This window comes from Polistes fuscatus, unplaced genomic scaffold (assembly GCF_010416935.1).
Source record: "Polistes fuscatus isolate 324 unplaced genomic scaffold, CU_Pfus_HIC Scaffold1, whole genome shotgun sequence".
In the NCBI taxonomy this organism is placed as follows: domain Eukaryota; kingdom Metazoa; phylum Arthropoda; class Insecta; order Hymenoptera; family Vespidae; genus Polistes; species Polistes fuscatus.
The window spans coordinates 3,395,983-3,409,196 of NW_025112997.1; the positions used below are offsets into that span (position 1 = coordinate 3,395,983).

The 13,214-nt window shown below is 33.6% G+C and overlaps 1 protein-coding gene across 1 annotated transcript in view; it reads right to left on the bottom strand.

Moving 5' to 3' along the window:
- Positions 1 to 1,545: 1,545 nt before the first annotated feature.
- Positions 1,546 to 13,214, bottom strand: part of LOC122521400 — an 11,864-nt gene continuing 195 nt past the window's right edge. Inside the window, exons 1-4 of the mRNA XM_043642110.1 lie at positions 12,963 to 13,214; positions 11,880 to 12,122; positions 4,580 to 4,785; positions 1,546 to 4,348 (exon numbers count right to left, since the gene is read on the bottom strand). The exon at positions 12,963 to 13,214 is cut by the window's right edge and continues 195 nt beyond it. Of these exons, the coding sequence (XP_043498045.1) occupies positions 1,957 to 4,348; positions 4,580 to 4,785; positions 11,880 to 12,122; positions 12,963 to 13,214 (3,093 nt within the window). The 3' untranslated portion in view covers positions 1,546 to 1,956. The remainder of the gene's footprint in view (positions 4,349 to 4,579; positions 4,786 to 11,879; positions 12,123 to 12,962) is intronic.

Consider the following 13,214-nt stretch of genomic DNA (forward strand, 5'->3'; position numbering starts at 1 on the left):
CTCCCTTTTTTTTTTCTTTCCTTCCCTTTCCTCTTCTTCGAACCTTTTTATCCCTTTTCTTTTCTTCTTTATTTTTATTTATTCATTTATTTACTTATTATTATTTATTAATTCTCTCTCTCTCTCTCTCTCTCTCTCCCTTTTACATATCCTTTTCTTCTCCTCTTTCTCCTCTTCTTCAGCTTGCCACCCTTTTTCGTCCTTATCGTTGGCTTATTCGAGCGTATTTATCGATATTATTTATACCTAAACTCTCGCATATTAATTATATATCGTATTAACTCGATTCGCCAAGAGGTATATATATGTATACATATACATATACCTCTTTTCTATATACCTACAGCCCTTTTTTTTTTAATCTTTTTTTATTTTCCCTTCCCTCATTTTTCTCACTTTAATCGTCACTATTTTTCTTCTTCGTCCCTTTTTTCTTGTCGTCATCATCATCCTCTCCCCTCCCCCTCCCTCTTTTTATTGTAATTCACATTCTCTCTCTCTCTTTCTCTCTCTCTTTTCTCACACTCAAAATGTTTTACAACTAATGCTTACGATCTATTGTCCCGTATTTGAATTTTTTCCCTCTCCGTCTTTATCTTTTTATTTTCTTTTTTCTTTCTTTCTTTCTTTCTTTCTCTTTCGTTCTTTTTATTTTTTAATTTTTATTTTTTTTTTCTCACCACCATTATCATCATCATTATCATCATTATTATTATTATTATTATTATTATTATTATTATTATTAATATTATTATTAATATTAATTATTATTATTATAATAATTATTCTTATTATTTTGTATTAGAGATTTCTATATTCTTTTCTCTCTCCTTTTTTCCCCCCTTTCGAGATTTTTGTGTTTTTTTATTATTATTATTATTTTTTTTTTTTCTTTTTTTTTCACTTAAATCGTTCACAGCGTTTTATACTTGAAACGTTTTTTTTCTTTTCTTTTTTTCGAATATCTATATAACGCGTCTTCTTTTTCTTTTATTTTCTTATTCTTTTTTTTTTTTTGTTTTATTTTCTTTACTCGTCATCATTTCTATTTCTTTCTAACGCGTATTTTTAATTTTTTATTTTCTTCTTCTTCTTCTTCTTATTGTTAGTGTAAATCGTCGTTATTGATATATTGTTTTTTTTAGTTAATTTCAACAACAACGACAACGACGACAACAATCTCGATCGCGAAAGTTTCGAAACGAAAAAAAAGAATTTTCTTCGTTTTTATTATTGTTTTTCGTGTTTTATCGAAAAATGTCTACAATGTTCTCCATGGTTTTTTATTTTTTCTTTTTATCGAATAAATACACGCGTCATGCTTCGTATGTATTTGCGTTATACTAATTGTTAACGATAATTAATAGACGATAGATTTTTCGTCGATACATGACCCCTCCTCGCCCCTCCCCCCCTCTTAGTCCTGTTAGACGTATTTTCATATTTGTTTATCTTATTTTTTACGCAGCTCCTACTTTGATTTATCGAAAGGATCGTAAACATCATCGAGTCATCATTTCCTTTTCCTTGTCCCTTCATTTTGTATTTTTCATTATTTTTGATCGCAGTCCAATGTAGGCCAACGACTAGGTTCTCTTCTTGTTTCTTTTCAAACGCCAGCTTCGAAGGACCCATGTTGAAACTTTTCTTTCCATTTCCGACCGGTTTTCGTACGTTTGCGTTTAAAAAAAAAATCATAAAGGAAAATCAATTAAAATGATGAAGAAATAGAAATAGAAATCATAGGATTTGACCGTCCTTCAAATATCACAGGATTCAATCGTAGAATCTTCAATGGGGTGAAGGAAGGCAAATTTAAAGGTTGCATTCAAATATTGGAATGGTTAAATGAAAATGAAGGGAAATTAATTATTGGAAAACGATGAAACATTATGGGGGTTAGATGTGGTTTAGATGATTGAAATGAAACAAATGTTTCTCGTATTGATAACGAAGTTAGACCGTCGTGACGTATTGCCGTAGTTCGGCTTCACCGTCCTCATTGGAGAACCAAGGATCTTTGTATTTAGGCACCTCTTCGCTTCTAGCCCTGTTGGGTCCACGTGTTAATTCACGAGATCGCATTCGTGGTACTTCTTCGCTGAGCGACCTTTTGCTAGGATCCATCGTTGTTGGTACTTCGAGAAGTGCTTTCGATCTGAGCAACAGTGGCCTTTGTCTACCCTTTGGTTCCTCGCTCGATGCACGTACTATCGTGTGGATTGGTGGTGGTGCCAATCTTTCCTCCAACTGATATCCACTTTCCGATATTGCACGAAGTGCAGCTTTCTTTTTCGATGCTCCACGACGTTCGTGTTTGATGATACTTTTCTTCTGTTGTACCGGGGAATACGCTTGTTGTACCGATAATTGTTGTTGTTGCAGTTGCGATTTTTGTCTTTTAATCGGCGTGGTTGGTACTTGGGGTGACCAAACAGGCGAAGATTCAATCGGACTCGGTGCTCTTTTCGGTGGTGTTTTCTCAGGTGACTCGTCTTTCCAAGCGCCTTGATAAATTGGGAAAGGTGATACTTGGTTGAGAAAACGCCAACGAAAGTCTTCCTCTGCGGCACGTGATTGTTCAGTAGCCATTGGTGGACAATGAGTTGGCGTAACGTTGTGAAACGGTGACCAATTTTTCGATTCCTCAGATTCGATGGTTGGTGCTCGGATCGGTCCAGCAATACTCGCGTCACTCGGTGAACCATCGTACGGTGTCCATTTGATCTCGCTGATATGCTTTTGCTCCCGTTTTTTAACCCCAACGTTTGGCAACGGCGAAGCGTCCTCGTACGGTACGAATTTGGCATTGGTAACCGTAATTTCGGGTGATATCAAACGTCGTACGACTCTATTTTCTAATTTCGTCATGTGCCTTGGATCCGGTTCTGGTGACATACTCCTGCGAATGCTGTATCTCGGCCTTTCGCGTAGACTCTTACTTTTTCCCGAATCCGCGGAGTCACCTCTCGACCATCTCGATTCCTTTTTATCAGCTGGCAAGGAAAAGTGCGGCTTCATTGCCCACTTGGAACGAGGTTTTCTAACATCCTCGGTTGGACTAGCAATGGTTTCCTTTTGTTCCCATTTTTTCGACATACCAGTTATACTGAGTATGCTTTTTGTTTGGTGCGCTGATCTAACCAACTTCGGTCGTTCCTTGATTCTCTCTTGTTTAGCTAATCTGGATCCTTCGCTGGCATGTTTCTTCAATTCAGGCCTCTCCTGTGGCGGTGCGATTGGTTCCTCGGGTGTTAATGACTTAGAATAAACCATTTTCCTCTCGGGATGTTCCTTTTCTTTCGGTTTCTCTTCTTCTACCCTGTCTTCCGGCTGTTCTACTTCGAGCTTTGGTGGCTCGATCGGCGACGGTGGAGGTGGTAACGTCTTAGCCTTCGGACAGGTACATCTAGGTTTTGGATTAGGTAAAACCTCAGGTACCTGTAACGTCCATCTGGCCTCGCGTGCCATCCTCGTATCATCGCTACTGTGTTTTCTAAGATCGTGCATAGGTGGTGCCAAATAATCAGGTTTAATCGACCATTTGTCAGTCTCAGCACTGTGATGCTTCCGAAGATCACCACGTTGCACGGCATCATGGGGTCTCTTCTCTTCGGGCGTTAAATTGTGACAACTGCACTTGGCTTTTCTAGCCAAGTCAACGTCGGTACTCGAAGTATGAAGCGCCCAACGGAATTCCGTGCCCTCGCTCGCGTGTTTCTTCAAGTCCCAGATCGCGTCGTCCGGTGAGAGGAAACTCGTGTTGGCCCATCTAGCATCGACGCTACGATATTTTCGAAGTTCGGCTTTAGCCCCGTCGTCATCGTCGATAACGGTCTGCGGTGCATCAGTAACAGACGACGGAACGTCGCAGCTGCAGGTCCGACTTGCCGATGGGGGTGGTGTTCTCGTAGATTCCAATGGCGGTGCTTCGATCGCATCTAAATCCTCGATCGTATAAACAATTTCCTCTCGTCTTCTCTGACCGCACGATGGACAACGACCCCCTTGAATGATTATATCCTGATGTTGTTTTTGTTGCTGCTGCTGCTGGTGTGGTTGTTGCGGTAGTTGGAGTTGCTGTTGAGAATCTTGGTGGCGTTGCAACGTTGACGTCGAGGTCGAGGCCGAGGTCGATGCGGAGGGGTCAAGCTGCGATCGCAGCTCCTCGTCGTCGTGCCGACCGTCGTCAGAGCGTCGTAACGTCGCAACTGTACGGGTAGATGCGCACCCACAGATGTGTGTAGCTCCGTCAAGCCGCCTTGGTGGGTACCGCGACTCCGGAGACGACGAGACTCCGTTCGAGGCCACTTCCAGATAGGCTACCACGCTCGTCCGTTCCGCAAGCCTAATTTTATTCAACAAAAAATAGAAATATTCTAATCATTCTAATGCAACATTTCAATAGATTTTATAACGAACATATTATATTATCGTATTTATATATGAAATCATTGGAAAGCTTCGAAAATAACGAATTTGGCTAACCTTCAGTTCGGCGAAAATTTCGGTAAAGAAATTAGGTTCGCTGTTGATTCGTAACATTTCGGAGCTCAATCGATTGACGATCAACAGACACCTATCCCAAAATTTATCCTTGCTATCCTCGACGAGGAATGGCTTCAAAGGATAACTAATCTCATTGCCCATGTAACTGTAGCTCAAATAGAGGCATGTTAGTACGGTTGCTTGAAGTTCTCTCTCGGAAGCTTCCTCACCATCGACTAGTTCTTTTACAAGCATATACACGAACACTACGTTGGCTGGGTTGATGAATGTGACATCCTGTAAGAAAAGGAAAATAAAAGAAATTCAATTGAATAATAGGTCGTTGAAATATATAGAAATGAATATACTCGTTAATAATAAATAAAATAATATGTCGTAAGTTTTCCACGTTCTTTTAACTCGTAATTTAATAGGATACGTTTGTAAAAATAAGGGTGAAATGGATGATTCATGTAGTACAGTGTCACGTTACTTCCACTGCAACGAAGACCAATCGATAGTTCGATTACTAAAGAAACACTTCTTGGAAGAATAAAAGGAAATTTAATCCGCAAATTTGATAAGAATAAAAAGCTACGATGTAAAGAGATAGAAAACGTATAAATATATCAAAGATAAACAAGGTGGCCTAATGGAAAATCTTCATTATAAAAATCGTCATGTAAAAATTTTGTCGGCTACTTGATTAACCAACGAATCAAAAATGAACACCGAATTCGAAACAATTAATCGTACCTTTTATTCTAGATTCATTGATTTCATATTAAACATAAAGGATAATCATTCGACATGATAAACATAAAAGTTCACACCTCTTGTTCCAGAAACGTGGGTGTTCATTAAGAAATTAGGACACGATAGGTAGGCCGATATTCAACTTGGCGAGCGTATCTACCTATCGAAGGGGTAGTGTTGGGGCGTGGAAGAAAATGAGGAGATGTTAGTTAGTTAGTTATGGAGGGTTGTAATCGTTTGATAGTGTTAGTCTAAAGTATACGTTGTTCACGATCCATAATGATATAACCACAATATGGCTTTACCTGGACCTATCTTTCTCTCTCTCTCTCTCTTTCTTTCTCGATAAGACCGATATTATATGAGAATAATAGAAGCTAAAGATGTGAACAGAGTAACCGCATGAAATATCCCATGAGCCGTGTGATCGTGTACACGAATAGAAACGGCTGCAATATACTGCTACTGCTACTGCTACTGCTGCTGTTGGATATTCGCGTGCGCAGGTAAGCGCATCGAGTCGTGTGGGTGCACGTAGGTGCAATGGTTCGAGGATTGCACATGTAGGTGCATTATAACGGTGAGACCCCGCGATGACCCGACAGGATCGATGCCCCCAATACGTTTTCCCGCCAACCAGCAACCTGCTGCTTGCTTGCTTGGTTACTTGATTGGTTGGTTAGTTAGTTAGGTAGCTACCTATCTACCTACCTAGCTGTTAGTTTCTATTGTCGTTCTCCCCTCTACTACTCTGCTACTACTACTACTATATTTAGTCCTTAGTTATACCTACGTACATTCATACAAAGCTTATATTCCTATTAACGTCATTCTATATTATCGTCATCATCGTCATCTTGCTTCCGTTTACAATAACAACTCCTCTCTGTATCTTTCTCTATCTCTGGTTGTCTATCTTTGCCTTTTCCTTTGTGACAACTTTCTACGTAATCATTGGTACGATATATTCAAACTATATCTATCTGCTTGCGATGTATATTTAAGTCTATTACAAATTTAGGATGCTGAGAATTATGAGAGAATTTCCGTTTAAATTAATATACGATTATTTATAGTTCTTTTTATAGATAATTTTTAAATAGATGCGGTTAAATGATTTTTATAGTATTTTATATTTTATTTGGATATTTATTTAAGTCTCTTTCGAATTTATGACGATATTGGTGATAATATAATTTTAGATTTTCAATAAATAATTTTAAATATTCATAACAATAATAATAATAATAATAACAATTTATCATTAATTACTATCTACATTAAATTTATTTCTTCTCCTAAATATTATATATTATATTTAATATTTATTTTTAATTGAATATTTCGTATGTGTGTGATGTTTGTAAGTGTAAATTTGAACTACGTAAGATAAATTGTTTGTAGCAAAATACTAACAAACATATAGTAATATATAAATATAGTAACTTGATGCAATGAGAGGGTAAAGTAACAAGGGAAAGATATAATGGTAATACTAATACCAAAGTACCCCCACACGTTCGGTCGATATTGGTCAGGGGTGAGCAACCTGTCGTTACACCTTGTCTACCTTCTCCTAGTCCTAACTTAGGTATTATATACATATATACATACATATATGTGTATATGTATATATCTTAGCTTGAGAAACGTGAGTAAGAAAAGTTTATTCTCTTTTGAAAGTCCCCTCTATGATGATACGATTAATCGAACTAAAGGGACGAAAGAGATAATGTTTCTTTGGCTTCCACGTGAATCAGGAATGCATATCTACCTTTCCATCTATCTATCTATTCATCTATCTAATTATCTTATACATATATATATATATTTCTTTGCTTTATTTTCTATTCCCTATGCACGTGTTTAGAAAAAAAGAAAAAGAAGAAGAAAAAGAAGAATGCATTTTTCCTTTCACCTACAACATATGGCTTCCTCTTAACCAGATTCTTTTTTTTTTTTTTACTAATGACATTCTAAATCATAACATATCTTATGAAGGACTATTACTGTGGCTTGTCTAGACTCAATGGATTAGTTTTTATGTTGGGTCTAAACAACTACGTGTTGCTTGCATACATTATATAAAAATCTCTCTAGTTTACTTTTAATTATATTTAAATATAATTTTTAATAATAATATAATATGGGAATATTATATAATTGTTGTTAATAAATTATTTGTAATAATAATTGAAGACTATTGATTGAAAATAAAATAAATTTGTTCGTATTATAATTAAGTATCGTGAAATAATCGATTGGATATGTCTATTCTCAACATGGTGAGAAGTTTGTAATAATAGAGAGTTGAATAAATGTCACTGGAAATAATAGATGAACCTATTGTTAAATGGAATTTTACTAAAATTGGAATGAACTGTGAAAGAAAATGTATATAGGACATGGTCTACAAAGATATCGGTAGATCTGGAATGCCTATATGCGAAATATATTGGCAGACTTTGGTGTCCGTTTACACAAGAAAAGATCTAATCGAAAATGTTAGAATTTGAGAAGATCGAAGGTAAGATAACAAATTCAATCATCTTGAATATCCAATAAGTAATAGTAGGAAGAGTATTCGTTCTAACACGATTATTTTGAAATTACATTCCGTTTACTTTGAATATTTATTATTTGAAAAACATTCATTCATTTATAAATTATTTAAGAATTTATAATATTTTATAAATTATATTTATAATATTTTTTTTTTATTTATTTATAATATTTTTTTCTTTATAAAAATTGTTTATAACAAATTGTTATTAATTATTAACAATACGTTTGAAAAATAGAGAATAATTTACGCTTTAAAGTGACGTTTTTATCAAGTCTCTACGACTGTTAGTTCCTAAAATATTTCCAACTACATATAGGGTATAAATTAATTTTTTAATGACAAAATTATTTGTTTTTTAACTATATATCAATTTATGCAATTTTACAAAACACTCATACGATTTGAATGCTTACTATTCATGACGAAATAGGATGCATTTGGTTTTTAAGAAATTTTTTATACCAATTGTTTATAATAGATTATTTATTAACTATTAAAAATAAGTTTAAAAAATAGAGAAAATTTTACCCTTTAAAATGGTGTATTAGTCAAGTTTCTACGATTATTATTTTCTGAGATATTCCCATATGAATGAATTATTTTTACGTTGACCCACTGACCTACATAATTTCATTCATAATTGGGTCAATAACCTATATAAATTCTAAGAATTTACGCACTTTTACTACTATAAGCAGATGTTGTATGAATTATGAATGGAAATCTTGTTTTCCTTATATCTTCGGAACGAAAAATCGTAGAGACTTGATAGAGGTACCATTTTAAAGCATTAATTATCCTCTATTTATTTAAACAATTTAATTATATTCTTATTATAAAATCGAAAAATTGTTAATAAATTTTAAAAATAAATTTTTGTCCTTTTCCTAATGAAGACAAACATAATGGAATCATTTAAATGTTCATTATGATTATGCAAATTTTATTTATTTTATTTAAAATGAAGGATAGAACATCTTCTATTAATAATAAATCAAGTTGCTTTCCTAATTTCTACATAGAACAGAAATATTTAAAAAGTGTTTAAAACGTTATTCTCGTATTCTACTTATCGAGTTTCTAGAACAAGTAAAATACGTCAAATCCAAACTGATTAGATTTGACACGTGCAGCTATAAGATCAGTGCTTGTTGATGTCACGTGGAAACCTCAGAATTGTGCAAACCGCAAGTGATTTACCGTGGTCAGGATACCTTGATTTTTCATTACTCGTCATTTTGAACGTTTTATCGACAGGTGTTCTATAAATATCGATATGCACCTCAAAGTATCGATAGTTTGTCAAACAGAACTAATAAGTACATAGAAATATCTACATAAACGATACTCTATTATATAATGATTAATATTAAACATAAAAGAAAAAAAGTATATCAAACATTATACACTCATATAAATAGAAAGAAAAATTGAAAAATACAAAAATTCAAATGAAAGTTCATCATTTTTTATTAATAAAAAAATAATCTATACTAATTGAATGAAATGGAAAAAATCGATGCATGAAATTAGGTATCTCATTGGTAACACGAATAGCACATTAATGTATTTGCCTTCTCTCTCATTCTTGTTATCCCCTGGGACACCCCATAAAGCTAAGGGTAGGGGCCAATGCACGAAACGAAATCCAAACCCTCTCCGCATTCGGTAGTAGAGGGGTGAACGTCCCTGTTCGAGAACCCTGCCGCATTTTTCTACATCTAAGGGGTGGCTTTGCAACGTTGCCCTGCGCAACCCCTCTTGCTGCACGTGACCACCCCTTCATCCCTGTGGTTTCTCTCTCCGTCTCTTTCTCTAACTTGGACTCTTTGTCTTTGTCTCACCCACGCATAGTTCTACTCATTTCCCATGACAGTGTTGAAAATTCATAAAGACCGCTCATATGAACGTCCTTTGTCGGCTGTCTCAACGCGACAGCATTTCTCGGACGGTCGCGATGGGGGTGGGGGGGGGGGGGGGGTTGGTTTGAACGAAATGATTACATGCTCGCGTTTTTCTCGAGTTCGTGAGTTTTAACCAGCATCGAAATTGTTCACTTCTTTTTACCAGTTTCCTACTAATACAACACTCGGTTCTCGGTTAAACGATTTTCCCTCTTTTCAACACTCTCAAAAACGTTGTTGTAATTTCGTTGTCAGTATAGGACATGATAATGTTTTTCATTTTTTTCCTTCGTGTTCTCTTACAAGTGTTAGTATAATCAAACCGACCATCTTCTCAATAATCTACTCTCAAATAATTTATCTCATGCTCAAAATTCATTATATATATATATTAATTAATTGTACATAATAAATCATATTATTTCATTATCAAATTACCGTCGTTATTTTTTAAATTACAATATCTGTTCATTAAAGATACTTTTGAATAGACAGTGTTTATCAATTGAAAATATTTTATTAATATAGATGAAGTTTAAAAATACGATAATAACAAAAGAAAATATTTATCTGTTTTTATAATTAATGAAATTTGTACAATTAGTTATTATCGTATTGGAGAAAATGTATACGATCACGCATAACGTTTCGTTGAAACCATTTGAAAATAATTATCTTTTAAGTTTATCAAAGATTGCATAAAAGCACGCGAGGAGAACATTCAAATGTTAGACGAAACGTAGCACGAACGCATCCGGAATTTTAATGTCCTTTATTTTATACCGAAATTCGTTCAATCAGTCTTTTTTGTTGTTGTTGTTGTTGTAGGGCCAACGCCCTTTTCAAAAAGGGAGCTATAATATAATTTATTCCAATTATCTATCATGAAATCTTACAACATCATTGCTCTTCTCCTGTCATATGTTTTATTATTAAAAATATGAATATTTTTTTTTAAAGTGAGAAAGAAAGAGAAAGAAAATGACAAAGATCGATGAACATAGACTCTGACGTAAATGCGCCCGTGTGTCTATGTGTGTGTGTGTGTGTGTGTGTGCGCGCGCGTGTATGCGTGTACGTTTAGGTGAGTCAATCGATATACGTTTTATCGCGATCGTCGTGAAAACGCGATGATCATTCCACGTTACGAAAAAAACTTTCTTGGAAATGTAAACGTTCAAAGTTGACTATAGAGATTAGGTTAAAATGATGTTACTTTGAGTTTATGCAATGTTACATATCGTAATCGATATTCGAACGTTTCGTAATACGATCGATAAAATTGTAAGAAAATTCTTTCGTATTTGATACATATGAAAAAGTTGAATTTATACTAACTGCAAATGATATTAGAATAAACGACAAATTTCTTTACGATTTCTTATAAATAATCTTCTAGAATCTTATAACGTGCACTTATATAGAATTTTGTTTAATTAATTTTCAAATGTTCCTTGAGTTCTTAATATTACTATTATTTGTCTAATTTCTAAATAATTATTTAAACAATTATAGTCTAACTATATTCAACAAATAATCAATTATATTTTGAATGGTATACCATACGTGTTATGAAAATTAAGGATATCCTAGAGTTTCTAATGAAATTATTAATACATCCTATTATTATTATTATTATTATTATTATTATTATTTCAAATAATAATATTTAATAATTACTATAACATGCACGTTATACGTTCAGTGATTAAAATTTAGAATAACCTAAAGTTCCTATAATGCAATTATTAATATTTATAAACATTGTCTTTCTTAAAAAGAATCTTATACGACATTCTTGATTTTATTTGTACAAAAAATAAAACAAAGAACTATATTGACGAGTTAATTCTTAAACAAAGAAACATTAGAATTGACTAATGTGAACTTTTCTACGCTTTTATTCCCAATGGACGTGGACAAGAATCGAGAGAAGGGATCTTTGATGCATGCTACCAATTTATGTAACTTCCCTCCCATGAGAGAGTTTGTTTCTTGAAAATTTAATGATACATTGACAAGCATAATTAACGATCGTTGGGTTAGAAATAAAACAAATGTATTCTCTCTTTCTCAAAAAAAAAAAGAAGTCTCGTAACTTTAATGATTATTTTTAATTTATCAAATTTTGCTTATTTTATTATATTGTTTAAAAGATAATTTACCTGCCAACCCTGAAGCAGGAGACTCCTATCGACTGTTCTAAGCCACATTACTGCATCCCCAGCTTGGAAGTCCCTTAATCGCGTGCATTTCCTGCGTAGGAAAATGCCGAGGCACTTTAGCAGTTCTGACGTAGACGCTTGGATGACAGTTTTTCTTGGTCCAGGTGGCAATGGTTTCTGTACCAATTTCTCGCACGTTGGATTGTGCGTTGTATGGTTGTTGTTAGACGCTGGCGCTTTTGTCTGTCACAAATTTATTTTTTTCATTTTTATTACATTTATTTCAATGATATATTTTTTATTTCATTTTCTTTTCCTTTTTCTTCTTTTTTTTTTCGTATAATAATTGTGGAACATTTTTTGATCAATAACCGTGTTAAAACTGTGTCTACGAAAAAGTTAGTCAATGGACGAGTCTATGAACTAAGCGAGTCAACGATTATTGAATCACACCCGACACACGTGCTTATTAAGTCACATATATATATTTGTATCATAATTATTTATTTAATTAAAATAATATAGTTATGTATATATATTATATATAAAAAAGGAAATTTTAATATGTAATTAAATATTGAACAAATTTACGTAATCTGGGAGAAGATGTTAATCGATGGACGAGTCTACAAATAAAATAACAAATCTAGCCAATGATAGAAACATTTTTAACATCGTTTTAACTGTCAATTAAAAAATCATTTCTTTCATTTAACTTATATTATATTCAATTAATTTTTCTAACGATTAAAGATAAATTCCGATTGAACGATTATATCAACGTAAATACAACAAAATTACTGAACTCAGCAAGTAGAAAAGCAATGTAGAAAATCCACGTGTTACGAAATATATTCGCAGTAAGAACTTTTACAAAATAGTTAAGAACAACTAAACGTTCAAGAACAAACGTAAACAATGTAAACCCTATATATATAAACCCTAAAATATATATCAAAATAATAAAATATATATAAACCCTATATATATACGAGTGAACAGTAACCTTTAAACGGAAAATTAACGGTAATCTAATGTCACGAAAATGAGATAAATATCAGTGATAATTAAGAATAAACTCACCTGAGGCGTTTGTATATTTTTGTTCTTATCGACAATGGGAATGTTATCGAGCGGTTGTCTAAAAGCGATATTTTTGTTTTTGTTATCGAGTTTTTTCTTATTATTGTTTGCCGTACTGAATCGTTTCCACGATAATGCATTGATGAACAACGAATGTTTCTTCAAATTCTTTTCCAATGCATTCTTTTCCGAGATTATTCTCGCATTGTCGTTATTGTTAAGGTTAATATTATTGTTCTGCAATGAATTATT